This window comes from Trachurus japonicus, chromosome 15 (genome assembly GCF_045865225.1).
Source record: "Trachurus japonicus isolate A0001 chromosome 15, Traja_1.0".
NCBI classification, from domain to species: Eukaryota; Metazoa; Chordata; class Actinopteri; order Carangiformes; family Carangidae; genus Trachurus; species Trachurus japonicus.
The window spans coordinates 19,709,757-19,728,997 of record NC_140921.1 but is presented as its reverse complement, the minus strand read 5'-3'; the positions used below and the strand labels follow the sequence as shown (position 1 = coordinate 19,728,997).

At 40.5% G+C, this 19,241-nt stretch overlaps 1 protein-coding gene across 22 annotated transcripts in view; it reads right to left on the bottom strand.

Moving 5' to 3' along the window:
* Window positions 1–19,241, bottom strand: part of adgrb3 (adhesion G protein-coupled receptor B3) — a 110,714-nt gene that overhangs the window by 45,004 nt on the left and 46,469 nt on the right. For 10 of the 22 annotated variants that reach the window (XM_085800281.1, XM_085800284.1, XM_085800289.1 and 7 more), the window contains 7 exons: window positions 18,124–18,285; window positions 11,406–11,570; window positions 10,431–10,595; window positions 8,386–8,550; window positions 7,697–7,798; window positions 2,490–2,596; window positions 1,148–1,342 (listed from right to left, as the gene is read on the bottom strand). In XM_085800281.1, the coding sequence (XP_085656407.1) occupies window positions 1,148–1,342; window positions 2,490–2,596; window positions 7,697–7,798; window positions 8,386–8,550; window positions 10,431–10,595; window positions 11,406–11,570; window positions 18,124–18,285 (1,061 nt within the window). The remainder of the gene's footprint in view (window positions 1–1,147; window positions 1,343–2,489; window positions 2,597–7,696; window positions 7,799–8,385; window positions 8,551–10,430; window positions 10,596–11,405; window positions 11,571–18,123; window positions 18,286–19,241) is intronic. The other 12 variants (XM_085800282.1, XM_085800286.1, XM_085800296.1 and 9 more) reach the window with 4 other exon arrangements.

Below are 19,241 nucleotides of genomic sequence, written 5' to 3'. Positions count from 1 at the left end.
TCCATCCATGGCCGGCCACATTTGGGTTTTTTTATTCCTGCAGAATATTAGCGGCAGACCGTGCACCTGACGTCTGGTGGATAAATGTGACAAATGTGCATGAAACCAGCAGCAAACTACAGAAACGAACATCCCTGGCTGACATTTTGTTGTTCAAATGCCACCGCGTGTTGGAAGTTTATAATTAAGTGAGTTGAACATTTTGGTGATTTCATTACCTACATCCTAACCTGAAGTAAAAGCCACTTAAATTCAATTATATTCAAATGATACCGCAGCTCTAAAAGTGATGCATGTCTGGCATCACTGGATGGGATTTCACTCTAGGTTAGCCTGTTTTTCCCCCTTTCATTATGTGCTTTTATTCTTATTTCATGGGCCTTTTTTCATTTCCTCTCCTTCAGAGCAGGAGATCTGTATAACACCTAACAATATGAGTAAAATTTCATATTCAATATATTGAAAAGCTTATTAGTCAGCAGATACTCTATTCTTTTATGGGACTTTAAAGCCAACTGAACTTTCACATTATTAAAAGGAGAGATTATTCATACTTTCACACAGAAAATGGCTGATACCTTTCTACTTTTCTGGCCCTATTGCTCATATCTCGACAGCAGAACAATAACAACAAAACCACTCTAAGAAAGATTAGAAAGTCACACACAAACTATAACAGAGAATTTGGTTTTTCATTAACTCAAGCAACCAATTACTTCTTTTTCTATTTAGCACACACACAGCAACATTCAGAAATTGTGACAGGCACATAGGACTGTTCAGGCAGTGTCTTTGAAAATGACACAGCTCCGAGGACACAAATTATCTTATTGGCGATGGAGGCGGAGCTTTAGCAGTAATCTCCATCATCCTATTGACATAAAGAGGATCAAGACTGCAGTCAACCCCAACACGATGAGATGAAACTGTTTAGGATGTGGAGGAGATATCTTAATACAATAGAGCTATGGGATGTGTTTGTCAGCCTTTGTGTTATTTCAGATATGTTAGAAAATGTTTGATTTTCATTCTCTAACATGCATCAAATGTTAGCCTTATCCAGTTGGTTAGTTTCTCTAAATAGATACAGTGGGGTATGAATATAAGTCTGTGATATAATGTTAAGATAAAACCACTGTCTGCTTACTTGCACATCATCTGAAGACGGCTCGTAGCTGGCCCTCTTGAAGGTCTCTGTCACATTGCGAAGGATCTCCACGGAAGACAGCAGGTCGCCGGCGTAGAAGTTCCTCCTCTGGGTGAGGTCCAGCAGGTTCTTTGTGACCTGGGACATCCCATCCCCGGCCAGCATCCTCTGGCCCTTAGCAAGGTGCCCCTGAACCTCCAAAAACAGGAGAGGAGAGAACTTGGGGCATCGATGTCCACAACTTTGTACGATATGCGCTAAACTACACATTCAGAGTAAATGGAGTGAAAAGAAAAAAAAAGAACAGGAAGAAAGAATCTGCTCTCTAAGGCCTTTTCTTTGACGCTTATATCTAAGCCAGGCCGAAATGTATTCTGCCTTGCGGATGTTTTGAAATGAGCCAATGTGAATAAAAGAGTTAACTGGAGCAGAAGACGCACATTTAGGCAGAAATTGCACAGTGAAATGACATCTCACATCATTGCACAGGGTTTATGTCCGTAAATACACGTTCACAGGTGCAGCGCTATATGTGCCGTCTCAGCTCTTCTGAATTATTTTATTTTTAACAGTGACAGAGGGTTACCAAAATTACCTATCCTAGTGGAAGCGTTGTTGTGTATCCAGGCTAAATGCATACACAGTAAAGGAAAAATGTATTTAAAATACTGCAATAAAAACTACTCAGACTTTAACAAAAGAAGATCTTCTTTTTTTTTCTTTTTTTTTTACAATTGAAATGTCTCATCTTGCCTTGCAGTGAAAAAAGGGATGAGTTCACATCAATTCACACCTGTTCTTTTAGCCAAAGACAACTGATTGTATTTAGCAGAAGACTGCTGACAGTTTCCCTGCTTTGTTGTTTTGTAGCTGGTTTCTTTCTGGTGCTGTGCTTGTTCAGAATTTGCAGTTTTCGGTGGCAGTAATTCATTATATTATCAGATGCAATTCAGAAAGGCAGTAAAGTGCAAGTGAGCATTGGCAGTTAGTTAGAAAAAGTACAAAAGTACAACATGTTCTTCACAGTATCAACAACTGTTGTAATTTGTTTCTCCTCTTTTCGGGGGACTCGAGTAAATGAACAAAGACAAACACAGATGAGAACATGCCAGAAACACTTACTCAAACTGTTTAAGGACTTGACTATGACCATTCATTACAAAGACAAAAATGGCAAAATCAGTGTTTCAATTTGCTCCTCTATTGAAAGTGGTTAATCTTTGGCTACACTGTGATGAGAATAGGGAGCGGGGGGGGTATGTGGGGGGGACGAGACGCTGGGGATGTAATTTATGATGCATTGGAAACAGAGGCTGTGAGAGGGAGCTGACTTTGCACCTACTGATTGCTGCAAGTATCTGAATTCATTTGTTATGCATCGAGCATAGCTGGGCTGCTCCCAGAAGGCCATACCACGGTGATCCAAAGAGCAGCGTCGACTAGTGGTGCCTGTAGAGGAGGTAGAGACAGCGACAGATTTGGAGAGGAGGGGGAGGGAGGGAGGGAGGGAGGGAGGAAGGGATGAGAGGGGAGATGAGGGTGGATGCAGGCAGAGAAAGCGGAGAGGTGGGGTTGGTGGGTGGTGGGATTAAGACCAAAGGAGAGCCAAAAAGAAAGGCAGATGGAGGTGGAGGGAGTTGGATACAGGATGAGGGGGAAGGACAGGAAAGAGGAGGAGGACAGAGACATGAATTATTTTCATGACAGACTTTCTATTTTTCCTTTTTTTTTTGTCCATTTCTGTTGCTCATGTGTCGCCATCAAATCTGATGTCACCCGCTACATTTTGCAGTGGATTTGAGGCACGTCTTTGAAAGAGGGAGAGAGGGAAAGAAAGGAGGGGGGAGTTCTGCTCTATTTGAACAACTGGTTTTATATTATAAGCAACAGACAGAGGCTTTTTAATATATGCACTGTGTGGCGTATTAATAGGAGTTCCAGTGGCTTACTCAGGCGTGCAGTAGCTCAGCTGTGATAGCTGTCAGGCATTTAAACAGTGATCCCGAAATAGCAGAACCTCCCAATATCCACCCACATCCCCATACACATCCTACATAGGGGTCCAACATCACACCTTCCCAGCTGTCGACCTGGTGGAGTGCACTTCACACATCACCCCACCGCTCCAACACAGGTGCTTGACATCCTGAGGAAAACTCCCACAGTACAAAACATTTCCCCTGGCATCCGTGCTTCAGATAAACCCATCGCTATCTCTTGTTCTCTCCCTCTCTCTCTCTTTCTCTCTCTGTTTTTTTTACACACTAACACACACAGACAGAGAGAGATCAAAACCACACCTCCTACACCCACCTTCTTCACTGCTACTACCTGGTGAAGACACGAGTGCACACAAAACATCGCTATATGCCAGGAGCGCCCATGCAGCACAATGAGACAACCCAGAGGGCAACAGGAGCGGCCCATTGCTTTACACTGTGCTGAGCATTTGTCTCCCTCCAAACTGCCTTCAACCGGGGAGGTTTTATTTACTTCCTTCTGTGATGAACGTCAGAAAAAAAAATAATAATTAAAAAATTTAAAAATCTAATTTGCACTCATCATGTTTCAGGTCCTCACACTCAAAGAAAAGGTGGGTAAGTGTATCTCAAGATGGATTGATATCTCAGATTGAAGGATTCACTTCAGTGTTTTGGCTCCTAGAGGCTTAAAAGGTCATTGTAAACTGAGAGAAACTGTGCTTTAACTGAGAAGTGGCAAAAAGACACAAAGCACTGAGAAAAGGCTGCATTCAAAAATTGTTTAACACTGAAATGTGACAGCTGAATAATAGACGGGTTCGACTTGAAAGACATGTTTATTCAACAGTAAAAAAAAAAAAACTGACAAAAAGGATATTAGTTATTTGGCCTTCTGATGACCTTTATTCTGCTCTCAATTTTGTATTGTACTCCATGATGTAATTTTAATGTCAGTTCAGCAGTACTGGAAGCTACAAATTGCCCAAGGCCAAAAATAATTTTCATGTCTCCCTGTGCTCATTTTCTGTTTGCACAACAGTTTTGCAGAAAGAAAATTAAAGATAGTCAAAAACTGCATTAAACAAAATCGAATCCCACACTGGTCATTATAAAATGAAACCTGTACAAGCATTAAATGAACCTTTTCCTCCATTAACTTGTGCAGCTGTGCCATCCCTTCTTCCCACTGTTTTGTAAAATAAGTGACTTTTCATAGTTCATCATCTATATAATTTAAATGTTATATCAGCATTTCGAATAAATGTAATTTTTAGTTATTTAGAATTGAACTCTTCTTGGCTTAGCTCTTTTGGATCAAATAGGGTCAGAGATGAAAACACAAAGTTTTTCACTGTGATTTCGCCCGGTTCTGTCATCTGACCTTGCCTCACCAGTGATGTATGTAGAGTAGCTTGTCTATGAAATACAGGACAGCGGAGATGTGCTTGATCAGAACCAAGGCTGCACTACCACAGAGGCATTGACCTGTCGCTGTCCAGTTTTACTGCATCCTCAACCTGGCTAGGATTAGAGAGAGGACTTTTATTCAAACAGGAGGAGAAAGCTAAAACAAAATTTAGCACCTGAGGAGTTATGGGACAAAAACACAGCCTGAGAGAGGATTGAATACCATCACAGCATGAAACAACCCCATGTCCACTCTGAGCATATGTCGCAAATAAAATGACCCTTCATTCATTCTACAGGATGGGGTCTAATTTATTTGCTGGAGGAGTACAGGATCATTTTCCTCTGCATTAACCTGTGATACATTTTGTTTAATAGCTTGTGGTTGTGTTGCTTTAATTGCTGCCTCTTTCAGCTGGGTGACTTGAACTTCAATTGATAATTGAGATTTGGGGTTCTCATTAGACATGCATATAAATAGCAGCAGAAGAGCTTTCACACATGAAACCTCTTCAGCAAAGTAACAAGTAATTTTAGGTTTGAGTGGAGTTAAAAGTGCAAAAAAATGTTAAAATGAGAGCATTACACTGGACACATACTGGTCATTCAGACTGCACCGTAAAACATGGAACAAATTCTGTGCAGAACTGTATTTGTAAAGAAATCAAGGAATCTAATTCTTACTTTCTAAGTGCGTGTGTCGTGTTTTGTGCTTTAGCCCTTCACAGCACTTCAAAGTCACCCGGTCTCCTCGGGAAAGGCTGACTAGTTAGACAGGAGGCTGCTCTGACTTTTTACTGTGTGTGTTTACCAGCGAACGAACTTGAATGATACAAAGCGAACAAACTCATCTGCTGTGAGTACGAATCCTCTCGACTTTTCCTCCCCTCTTGCCTCTGGTGGCAGTTGTCATCCGTGATGACCGAGGCCTCGCTGACTCTCCCTGCACTGGGTGCCGTTTCCCATGATGACCTTGATGACGCCAGTGACTACGGCTGAGTAGCCGCTTATGCCCTTAACACATTCGGACGCTCCATCCAAGCAGTCTTGCTGCATTTGTGTCGCACATTTTGTTATGCTGCCTGTGTTGATCAATATTTCATCTTTGTTTACCCGCTCTCAGCAGCCATTACATTTCTGACTGCCCTGGAAGGAGGAGGTCTGACCGTGATGGGTTGGCTTTTTTTCTTTCCACATTTTTTGCTCATTGCGGTGTTTTGTTAGTTTAACCTTGATCTAAGCAGGTCAAAGGTTGGGAGGTGTTGTTTTCATTCATAGTCTCATAATGTGGGCTTTGTGAAACCTCCTGACACTGGGACTGTGATTAATAGCTTTAGAAATAAACTTGACCTGCCCTGAACTATTAGCCTATCCATCTTGTTTTTTTTTTTCAGTGGTCAGGACCAGCTTTGACAGGGAAATGCTCAGTACTCAGTAGTTAAACATGAAATATGTCAGCTGTCTGTTATTTTAGCAGGATACTGCTGCTCACACATTAAAGGTCCTGGTTCTCTTGTAAAGAGATATACGATACATTCTGTGCATGCGGATGTTCAGAGTTCACCAACACTGACAAACACTACAGTAAGAGGTCAGCGGCGATTTGCCAGAGTGTGGGGACCTGCAAAAACTAATAGGATACAAACAAACAACTGCAGGTCCAAAGTCAGCTGCTTAAAGAGAATGTGGAATAATTTGGTCATTTAAGTGCAAGGTTCACCAGAATACATTTAATTTCCTTTTTAAATATAATTAATGCTATTAATTAACGTGATACTGCTCAGGAAAGCAAAGTAATTAGTCCGACTGTATAAAGGAGCCAAGTGTCTCACTCTGACACACCTCTTGGTGTAAATGAAATTCTTAATCAGCGAAGGTGTTAAATTTCAAACAGCATCATACAGAGGGGAAGAAGAAACACAGAGAGTCCTCAGAGCCAGTTGTAAATAGCTGTGTAGTGCAGAGCAGTTATTAGCCATAAAACTAATGTCAAGCTGGAAAGCTAATGTCATGCTAGTAAATCTTACTCTCCATAACTTTGCCGCAGGTAAGCCATCTGTGAATGGCAGCGTGTCTGCTGCTGCATCCAGTTTGCCAGTTAGCCACTTTATGGCTGTGGGAGAAATGTCAGTTCACAATACCAGACTGTTTCAAGTTTTACAACAGCTTACCGTGCGGAACCAACACGCAACTTTAGGACCCGACAGCGCCTCACTCTTCTGTCGTCTTATTTGTTAGTGAACTGACCTTCAGCAAGAACAAAAGTAACCTGCATCACAGCAGCTTTGTTTTTTTTTTGTTTTTTTTATCACCTCAACTCTTTCCTCTTCCTTTCTCTTCTATTTTCTCAAAGAGCTGAGTGTTAGTCTCGCCCTGTTAGAACTCACATCCTCTGCTCTAATGCTCTCCTCTCTGTGCACATATTAAAGCCTCTGCTTAATGTCTGAAAACAGACCTCAGTGTTCTTTCCTTCAACAATGCTCTCAGAATCACAGTAACATTTCTTTCCCTTTTTTTTTTTCCTTTTTCCCCATCCAGTACACAAGCTGTGTGCTGACGGGTGCAGCCATGAGTTATATCACTGCATGTGGAAACGGGATGAAGGCATGTGCACGCTTCTCTCTCAGATGTGGAAGCAAAGTCTTGGTGCCATGCGAAGATGAGACAGTTGACTTAAGAAGCAGAAGAGCCTGTCACCTCCTACAGTAAAGGAAAGCTTTCTGTTGTGGCAGAGATCTAGTATTATTGCTCATAATATAACAAAAAAAGGGAAGAAAATCACGAACACTCTGATATGTATTCTAACAGTGATACCATGATAGCAGTCTATAATTGTGGGGTAATTTTACTACTGTAAAAATAAACGTGACAGTTGCACTTGTTGGCAAATCAGCAATTCAAACAGACAATCCTTGAACATAGGTGGAATTGAAGTGGATTAATCACACTGTTGTATCATTTAACAAATGCCTGAATCCACATATTAAAATGTAATCCACCATTTTGTCCCCTCTTATCCCTTGGGACAGGTCTTCAATGAAGGAACGCGGCTAATAATAACATTACAAGTCCATCCATAAATCTCCCTGTGCGTACAGCACCGTTAGGAGTCAGGCAGTGATAACAACAAATGAGTTGAAGATGTAGCTCATGTCCTTACCTGTGGCATTGGGTGGGCATCTATTAAAGGCAAGCTCTCCTGACGGCGTCCGTCTCCACACCATTGACACTGCATAGTCCTCAGGACAAATCTCGTACGGAGCTGAAGAGCAAAGTGTTGCTACGTCAGTGCAAAGAGCTTTTCAGCATTTCCACTATGATGCAACTATTTCCTCATATTTCATACAAGGAGGTATGGAAATATAGGGAATCAAAGCTGTATAGTACTGGTGAATGCAAACACACCATTTAAAAGGATTATAATAAAACGTACCCCATCCTTTAATCTCAATTTTTGTGAGTGTGTGCGCTGCATAATTGCAATAATAAAAAGTTGAGTTTTTTTTTTTCTTCTTTACTTTGGAGAATGGAAATATTAAGCGACTTTATGTTTAATACTCTACTTTAGAAGGAGATTACTTTGAAAATCACACAGTAAGCTTATATGATTCTTGCATTAGTCAGTATGTCTGTCACCACTATCTCAATTTCTTCATTTATTGGAATATATCCATAAGTATTCATACCCCCTCTGTATCCACTTATCTGCAGCTCCTCTTCATATTCTGCTTTAAGTTACTTTATGTAACAAGCCGTGTCACTGGCTCCGCAGAGATAATTATCTCCCTCTACTTGTCTGCAGCCTCTCTGTGGCCCCTCAGTTTTAAGTCTTATTATCCTTTGACTCACCTGGACACCGCTGGTCACTGCACTTTCGGACTTCTTCTCCAGTGCCATCACACTGCTGCCCGGTCACCGCTGCCCCCTGACACACCCGGGCTCGCCTCTGCCATCCTCCATCGCACGACTTCGAGCAGCCGCTCCACGGACCCCAAGGATTCCACTGGCCGTTGGCTGGAACAAAATCCCCCCCGGTTAGAAACAGGCACTCTCAGAGGCACAAAATGTGCTAGTAAATGAACAGAATATTAACTAAGAAGATACAACACTATTAAGTGATTATCTAATGCCATTCAAGCTTTTAATTAGTGTGTGACATCTTAAATATTTTTTGATTACATTTATTTGTTCTGCCATCCATGCATTCAGTTTGTAGATGCAGTTTGTTGGTAATTTTCCAAGAACGAACAGGATTACTTTGAAAAACCAGGAGGATGAATGTGTGTTTTATGGCTAGAGAAGCTGCTCTGTGAGAGGTGATTATTCGCCTCACTTTTCCAGCATTGAGAGACATTTCTGCTGAAGTTTCCAAAGCAACCCGCATGTTTTATGCCTGTATAATGACCACTGTTAAATTGTGCATTAGACAAAAAAAGAAAAGAGAAAAAAAACAGATGTGCCCCTTCAGCAGTGTAGTAAATCACATGCCCTTGTTTGAAGGGAAAGGTACAACACCCTGAGAGCAGGAAACACACTCGACTCTCATTTGAACCTCTCCATCTCCATTTGAACTTGGTGTCCTACAACTAACCTCTGTCAGGAAAGCTTCCTGAAGAAAAAAAAAAAGAAGAAGAAGAAGAGGGAGACAGAAAACCATTGTGATCTTTGGGCTAAAACTATCCACAACACATTGATCAAATCCCAGCCCGTAAGCGAAGTCTCTTCCCCACATCAGAGCAGCTGATTCCTCGGACAGATGCAAGCTCATGTGTCAGCAGGGTTGGAGAAACTCTTTCAAATTTCTAACACATAACATTGATTCAAAATCCTGTGCTGGCCTTTATTGTAGTTATTAGGCAGCTTATCTTTCCATTTTATTAATTTTTTTGAATACCTGCTGCCTTTTAGCACACTTAATTGCCCAGAGGAACACAGTGTTTGACTGTAAGTATATATACATATATATATATATATATATATATATATAAAGAGAGATTTTACTTCAGACTATTTTGTTCCACAGACCAAGGCAGCAGTGCCTCTAGGAGTCATGGACATGGTGCTGACTTGATAAATGATGGCTTAGACTGTGTTGTCTCACTAATGTTTGATCTCTCACCTTGGAGACAAATAAGAATTGCTAAATAGGTGGGTCTCATTAAAAGAATAAATTGTATAATGCAGCCTCTTACTGTGAAGCAAACAGCAGCATCTCCTGCTTCATTATCATATGCACAAAAAATAAAAAAAACACACACATACACAAGCATTTACTGCTGTTTTGGTGGTTCAAGAGAGCAGGTGAGTGGTTACATGGCATTTGCACTGACTCTTAACTATTTGAGAGGGATGTCTTTGCCACACACATACCAGTGAAATACAGAACAAAAAAAAATACATATCCCTGCTGCTTCATGTGCTGCTACAGTTCAAAATTGCATCAGGAGATTAGGAGAGTGTTCAGGCCCTTCATATGATCAGACAATTCAAAGCCTGATGGAGACCACTAAGCTGACATCTTTGAGCCTCTAATACATCTGTGATGTTGACAGACAGTTTGGACAGCTAACCCTGAATTACGTGAAAGGCATACAGTATATCTAACTGGATTTTACAAATCCAATTGATAGAACATGGTCTTAAACATTATTCTTGATTCTTACAACGGAGATTTGATTCTTGGTCCAGAGCTCTTCAGAAAGAGAGGAACAACTTTATATTTAATCTTAAATTTAATCTAAATTTCAGAGAAATGATTGTTGTACTCGTGGCTGTAATAATGGTTATGGCTATGGGGGGATGGGGTGCTGTCGTCATTCTTTCCCCTGTTTCAAATCATGATTTTGAATTTAGACATCAAAGCGGATATAGAATTAAGAGGCTCAGGATTTTACCTGTGCAGTCAGGATTATGGCACTCTCTGCTTTCTGCCCAGTGACCGCGACACTCAGATCCCCCATGGGCGGCCGCTGAGCACTGCCTGGTCCTCTGCTGAGTGCCATTGGCACAGGTCACCGAGCAATCGCTCCAAGAGCTCCACTCCTGCCACTGTCCGTCCACTGGGGCACCAACCACAACCCAACAAGCATATCCCAAGTGTAGGGAAAAAAAGAGGGCAGACAGAAATGGGAGGAGATATTCAGATCACTATTCTCTCTCAGATTGAAAGCCAATAAAACAGACATTGAGTGGAAAGCAAGAAAGAATCACACTACTATTTGTGGATTTTGGAAAATTGCGGTGTAGCTGAGATTCTGCTTTGCCTTTTTTTTGTTTTTTTCACAGGTTAAAATTTTCCAGCCAAAGGCAAAAAGGAGAACAGAGGATAAAAAAAAGAGTTTTGAAGAATATCTCCATATTTAGATTTAGATTATTACTACGTCAAAAGGCACAAACTGCACACACTTTTAGCTGCTGTCTATTCCCCATGTCTGAGCAAAGGGGAAAGCTTCTAGGACTGAGTGGTTTTTACTGAGTCTGTTACCAGAGCAAAGCTAACATTTACTGTGTGGAAAAACTCATCATCACTAATCTGCTTACCATTCACAGGCAATGTGGGTAAGTGATTTTGACGTCAGTATCACAGTATTGACTCTCCACAGGGTTTCCTAAACCGCACTATTGTGTAAGCACTATTATTTCCAATGCACCACAAAATGCACTCATTCATTTCCTTACTCACCTTTGCAGTTTCGTATAGATAAATGATTATATAGCTGTGTTTCAGGTAAACTGCTGCAATTCTCAACACCTGAAACTCTGAAATGAGTTTATGATCATACCTCTTACATTACTCTCACCTTCATGCCTTTGGGGATAATAGTTAATACGGTTAATTCTTATATACTTAAGAGACAGATAGATAATACCTGGGCATACGGCTATGTTGCAAAGCTTAGTCTGGGTCTCAGGTCCGTCACAGGCCCTGCCTCCATGCTGGGGAGGGGCACACATCCTAGTCCTAGTGCGGTGCCCTCGGCCACATGTGAATGAGCACAGGCTCCACGGTGACCACTCCTCCCATACACCATGTACTGCGGGCACAGAAGAGGCGTCAGGCCTAATCAATGTCTCTGTCACCGCTATAGCATGAACAAACCCATAACAGACTGCACTGAGCCATGAATGAAATAAAATCAATCAAAATAATTAGCAACAAAACTGGAAGTGAAACACTGAGCACACAGACAGTGTGTGGCTTCACCGAGCCACAGCCAGTCGCCTCAAGTCACCTCTGGAAATCTAGCGAGTACATACACAGTAGTAATAAATACGACCCTCACTGACAGTGCTTCATACAGAAGTTTTCAACATACAAAACAACATCTGTAAGACTTCCTCTTCCTAACCCAGGGCGACGGTTTGTTGTCTTCTTGGTTGACTGGGAATCGAATAGCACCGGACCCTCAGGTTAATATCAGTTTACAATCCAGTTACTTACACCAACATACTAATCATGGTTATGCGGCAGGCAGGCAGACGGCCCATAACCTGGTCCCAGACCTCTGAATGACTGGCCACATTTTATAGTTTGTCACTCCGACTAAGTATCAGCTTGGACAGCCCAAATCCAAAAGGACATTTAATAACAGAGGAGGCTCACTGATATACGATTCTTCGTTTGGCATTTCTTCAACAGATGTACGTCTGCGCAATTAATGCTGAAAATATTTCACAGGCTGATACTTCTCTTTTAATTAAATATCGTTCTACATCCCATGTGGCTATTGTAATTTTTTTTGGACACCGAGTGCCATAACAAATGTTCAATCAAAATATTAAAAACTAAATTAAAAGAAGGTACATTAAAGGCAACAGAAGTGAAATGGTTTGATCTTTGAATGAACATTCATTTTGGAAAAAAGGAGAGTATTGGTGTGCTTTGATTTTTCTAAATGAATTCTTGCCATTCCATGTCAATAAAACTACGCTACAGATCATTTTCAAATGCATTATTGATCACATAATGGTATTAATAGTTATCATTATTTATCATCTGATGCTTATGAAAAGTATTATGTAGTAGTTGTAGTATTTTTAAATTAACAGTTTCTAACTATTATGAGATGTTCACTGACAAATGTGTATCTTTTCAATCATTGTTGCTTTTTTTTTTTTTTTTTTACATATAGTCTTGAGCTTTGGCTGGATGACGCATTATTCTTTTTAGCATCTTGCATCTCAGCTTGTGTGTGAGATTAACTGGGTTCCATTTGACAGATGGTGAGTCCTCACGACAGAGACTGTTTGCTATTGGCTTAAAGTTTTACTTTGGAGTGGGAAATATGGAAATTTGAGAGACAGACGTAACACACTTCCTGCCCTGTCTTTGCATTTGCGGTGTTCCTGCAAATGTAACTGTAATGAAATAAAAAGGGGAAACAGACTTGGTTCAAAATGTAACAGTTTAACCTATGATATTAGTCTAAGTAGCAGCGGCTGGCTTCTTGATTCCAGCGACCACATGCATTTACTGAAAGCATTAAAGGCTCCAAAATGAACTTTAAGGGGATGGAAATTGTATCAAACCCAAATATCAGAGTCCGAGCAAGTATCAAAAGTATGTATCTACTAAAGATACACGCTGTGCACAAGATACATTATTGCTGCAAAATCCTTGTTTTCTCACTGTCTACAATGGCACATAGGGAGTTGCAATAGGAATAAAAGTCTGACGTGGGTGCAGCTTTGTATATAAATTTTCAGGAGTTAAAATACTTAAGCACAAAATAAAGGGTAGAATTTATGAAAACTGGTGGCAGACACAACAAATGTGCTTGCCTTTTACTGTATAATCTGATTGCAAATGGGATTTTTAGACTCGTAAATCCGTGTCTGACTATTTGGTCCACAGGGAACTTATGGTTCCTCATCAGAGCGGTCTCTCTCTGCACTGTCATGTGCAGAGGCTTAAAGTTAGCCGCAGTACGATAGTTGGATCTCGGGATCAGTTGTGGAGTAGCTGGATCATGGAATCAAGCCGATGGTTCGCCATGAGGGGAGCCACCGTCTGTCCCAGCCCCTGCCTCTAGGCGCTGCTTTGATGCTCTTAGCTAAGTGTCCCGTGGTGGCTGAAGCATTTACTTTGAAATTTTGAGTTCAAAGCAGGCAGACACCACAGCTAGCAATGATGGAATAGGATTCTGCTTCTTTGTGTGTTTTTTCTCTGAACTGTGGCCATGATTTGCAGGGACAGCCGTGAGCAAATCGCATTGTGCTGCTAGAGGTGAAATTCCTGGACCGGCACAAGATGGTGGCCAAAGAACGTAAATTTGCCAAAATTGTTTTTGTTAATTTGCTGTGAAATGGGATTTGATTAGCCTTCTTATATCATTCCAGCAAGGTTATACCTTTTCAACTTGTTAGCCTGTGTCTTGTGCTAACAGTAAAAAACATACAGTATTTTTAACTTGTTGCGGAGTGCCATCCCTTCTTTGTAAGAGACCTGTTTGAGGTAGGCTAGTGCCCACTAACACTATCACTTGCACTCGCAGCCCGATCAAAAATCTACACTCATAAGCACAAAGCTGCAGTTCAAGGCAGCTGTACACTTGGCTCTTACATTTGCATAATACAAAGAAAGGAACATCATCTTCACATTCTTTAATAGTAGTACTTAGAAATGGTTTCAGAAATCCTCAGGTTCACAGAATTTCTCTAATAAAAAGCCACTTCTTAATGTACAAGCCCTAATCAAGTCTAAAATGTCCTCACTTATTAAATAAGTGCTGTTCTGTTAAATAAAACCATGGTTTCACAAGACGAACTCATGATCTTACTGATTTTCTTTTGCTTTTGAAATGACATGAACGAAACTCAGCTTTTGAGAAGTTACTTTTTTCCTTTAGAGTGTCTAGGTTTGATTAGCTAAAAGTAAAAATGAAATGTTTGAATATGTCAGGGGGAAATATCTGCTCCGTCTCCTACCCTACGAACTAAAATGCTGTATCTTTTTTTCTTGTTAATCAATGTACAGTTTAAAGTTTTGGTTTGTTTTTAACAGAGATTATACAAGTGACATATTTGCATGCTTGTTGTTTTCATGCCAAAAAGCTTTTTACTGTGGCAGTTTTTTTTAGTTTTTATTAAAAAATCCTGTAATGATTAATCTTTGATATGTTTACACTGAATTTCTCTCAGTTTTCTGCTGAGAAATATGGTAAAGCCCCTGCTTTTTGTTTGCCTACACTTTGTTTCCAGTGGAGGCGTTGCCTGCACACTATTACTCAGTTTTTACTATGGAGCAAAATGATGCTGATGCTAAACATTTCACATCCTGCAGCCCACTGAGTAGCCTAGTAGATGTTTATATGGTTATTATAAACTTTCATTAATCAGAGGTATTCCAATGTTTGTATAGGCTAGCATGACCTAAATTATAAATGCTGTAACATATTAAACCTTTTAAATTGCGTTTGAGCCCTGGCTGACATTATTCTAGCATAATGTATTAGCTATAAACAAATCCCACGACAAGAATAAAACTAGCACACTAATCCTCTAACAATCAACCACGACCTGAAAGCGCTGCTCTCTTTATGCCATAGGTCCACTGCATGGATACGTATTAATAGATCCATGGTCCACTGCCATCACACACCAATTACAAATGTTTACAAGACACATACCTTCACTGTGGCTGGCATATGTATATCCTCACTGCGATCAGCGCGACTCTTATTGTGAAAGGACTCGGCGGGAAGGAAAAGGCGCCTCCGCATGCGCGAGTTTTTGACGTATGAAGAAGCGGGCGACTCGTTTGTTTGGTAATTAATTAACGCGTTTGCGTCAGGTGAGCAACTCCATCAGAACTGAATGGGCGCTATTTTCGATCTGGTATCCAGTTGTTATAATACGCGCACGGTTTCTACTCGCTGCTTTTGCTAGTTAACGTTACTAAGGCGACAAACAACTGAAATGGCGCCATTTTTACTTCCGGGATCCTCCTGCTCCATTAGGCTAATACACCTGTGGACAACTTTTCTGCCTGCAGTGAAGAAGGACGACCCGCTGCGTTTTAAGGTATGGTTCTTTCCTGTGTTTTGTGTCTTTTGGATGCCAGTCCAGTGTCTATTAAGCCGAGATATTAATTTCCGTCTGCAGCTAAACAGAAAATACCTTCTCAGTTATTGCTAGTGACACAGCTAATCGACTGTTGCCATGCAGTGAATCTGAAAATGTAGAGAGCAACCCCTCAAAACAACCAGACCACACGCGGTCAGATGTTGATTGTTGTGAGGAATAATAAATATTAACACAAATGAAAGTAAGCCAAGTTATCTATTTTGGATGTTTAGCACCCTCAAGAGGATGTGTGTTTGTTTAAGTGTCTTAATATCAAAGGGAAATGTTAGGTTAGTTTGATAAACTGGGAGATGGTGTAAACAAGTAATTATATTCGTTTGCCAGCAGAATAATATTTAAAGCTGATGCTGACCGTAACACTTTATTATCTGCTACAGTATAAGAGATTCTATTTCTGTATTGGCTCTGAAAATTGGCACTGGATATAAATCCTGTACTGTAGAAATGTCAAACATGAACAGAATTCCTGTTGACTGGACTGCTTTCCCTCTGAAGCATAACTGCACTGGAGTTAAGAAGGAAGAGAAGAAAAAGCCGTGGGTGCTGCTGGTTGATCTATAAAGGGGTGGGGGAGGAGGGACGAGTTGGGGTGGGGGGGGTACTCATTCAAGAGGGATATTTTGTGAAACAGAAATGTTGCTGTATTTTGGCAGATCCATTGTGTTGGATGAACAGGATCACAACTTGTATGAAGGCCCAGAATTTCTAACAGCGTGCTTGATCTGCCGCCTGCAGCGCCTGAACCATTGTTCACAGATGATGGTGGTGTTTTCAGTGATGGTGACTATAAGGTAAGGTCTCTTTTAGACCGCAGTGATGTGTCTTTAATTGAAGCATGCTCTATTTTAGGGATATCTTTCTACTTTGGCAAACTACAGACTTTATTATTTTTTATTTTTTTGAAAAGAAAGGATTGATCTGTCTGCCTTTCAGAATGTGTTTCATGTGGCACCATGCCAAGTGGGATTTTTTTTTATTGTACCAGTTTGTGAGTGTAACCAAGTAAGCTTCATGCTATATCAGCTCTGTATTTGGATAACTTAGAGAAACAAGCTCAATGATCTCAGCATTTGGGTTTTGATATAAGTGAAGAGAAAGCGTGATCTTTTTCATAACAGGCAATATAGTTTATCTACACTGCAGTATACTTGATACGGTCTAATGAACAGCTCATGAAACAATAGTAAATTAAGGATAGTGACATTTTTTAAATTAAAATGACTCTCATCTTATTTTCTCTTAAAATGAAAAGTTCTAACATAGACTAACTCTTGTGAGCAAAGTCAAAATTGCTTTAGAGGTTTCCCAGAGTTTTATGGCCCAGTTATTTGGTGATAAGTGCTTCTGCTTTATTATGTGAAAGAAAGTTCTGGATCCACAATTAGCCATGAGCAAAAGCCTAATGTCTGCAGGTCTTGAGATAAATCAAGGACAATAATGAATTCACATGGGCAGTTCTGTAAGTTCTGGTTCTAAATTAATAATAATTCTTCATGGAAATTAATGCATATACCTGGAATTGGGCTGTGTAGCTTTTTTTTCTTGAGAAATAAGAGGTTTAATGCTGTCTGAGCTAAGTATTAATGGGCAGAGAGGAAACGCACCAAGAGTGTTAAAAACTGTTCTTTTGAGGTGACTCATTCTCTATTTAGCTCTTAGTGTCCACGCGAAATAAGTGAATGATGCTCTTGAAATCTGCCAACTGCCAACTGCTAACTTCCCATTTACGCATGCCACATCTAAAAGTGAAGTGCAGCACATCCTAGATGAGTCTGTCAGAAGACGGAGCCCGCAGTATTTTTGATCAGGCATAATTAATTAAGAATTTGCGATGCAGTCTCAGATGCACTATACTTAACAGCGCCATCAAATATCTTGCCTAAACATGAGTTCAGAATCTCATTAGGAAATCAGCATATTTGTCTGTGTAAACAATCCCAGAAATGGATAAGGGTGTCTGGTTTAGAGCGACACGCTGTCCTACCAGATGCATTCAGACAAACATTAGTGCTCTGCAATCACCAGTCAGAGAAGCATCTGATGCTGATACCTGACTACCAGTGACTCATCTGCCATGCCATCATGGGTTGAGGAAGAAATGCCTTACAGCGGGCTTGAAGAAACGCTGCCAAGCTATTTTAAAATGCACAGCTGACCTTCAAGAAATGAAGCTGACTTATCAGTATCTACTGCTCCCCAAGCTCCATGCAGAACCACATGTCATTAAACCATTTCAATGCTGATGAATTGCCTTACAGTTATATGAAATGGAAAACACAAAAGTGATTATGAAAGAAAATAAATAACACATTCACAAAAAAAAAAAAACATCAAAAAAGAAAGCATCAGGTCAATCAGAATTATAATATCTACATTGATGATAATAATACATTCTTAAATAGACACATTGAAAAGTTTGTTAAAACACAGTAACACATTTCCTCCCATATAAACAACAAATGAGCAAAACATTAATATTCAAGAATCTGCGGCTAACACTACCTGGACAAGGGGCAGTGTTATTGCAAACCCTTGATTCTCTTAAAGGGCCGCTGCAGTGTGTTCCGTATGGTGAGACACATGTTCTTGTTCGCACCTGCGACCCTTGACCGCATGTTACAGAGCATGAGCTCCACTGGGACCACTCCTCTGCACCTGATTCACCTGTGTGGGAGAAGGGTGACACTAGTTAAATGCAGCAATATGGTCCTGGGGCAGGGCTAACAGGGCAGGGTGGGTGGGGTTGTGTAAAAATGGGGGAGGGGCCAACATGAGTCACGTTGGGGTGAGGTGGGGCCTTTTTTAGATTTACAAGAAAACTGTTGTACCGTCTGTGCTGCCTTAATGTGATCTTTGATAAATACTGAATTGGCAGCTTTATTCTGTTCACTGGTTTCTTTTACACGCAGCACAATAAAAGTGTTTTGTGTGTGCAATGACTGAGGGCATTTGCATTAACGATGGTCCTTGTAGTGTGGGGGAGATGTGTAAATCCATCAGATCTCTTTTTATAACAAGTTTAAATGTGCATTTATGCAAAGATCACAGAAAAGGCGTAGCTATGATTTATAAAAATGAACAACAGACAGTAGGGTTACATCTAACTGTTTCACTTTATCTTTGAAAAATAAGTCATGCATTTCTATGAAACCCAAGAATATGCTTAAACAAAGTGAGGAAATCAGCATAAACAAAGAAAATCTCATAAGAACATGGTGACATGCAAGAAAGACAACAGCTAAGAAAATAAAATGGATTTTAATGGATGTTAGTTCAGAAAAAAGTTCAGAGATGTGGATTCCCTTGCACTGCAGCAAACTATCTAGTTTCCTTGACAACGAGTGAGCAGATTCTGTGTTTTTAAGCCGATGGATTCAAATAATTTTCAAATCCATCTTAACCTGTTAACTCCCAGAGGTGGAGGAAAATGAGAAGGTTAGCTGATTTTATTCAGCCGATCACAGCCATTTTCATGTGTGTGAAAGTGGCTCCAAGCAGACTGTTTTCAATATATCCAAATTTCAATTGCGAGTGCCCAGAAGGAAACGTAATGGGGAGTATTTAAGCCACAGAAGGAAAATGGATTCTGTTTCTGTGGTCCAGGCCTTTGAGCCCATATG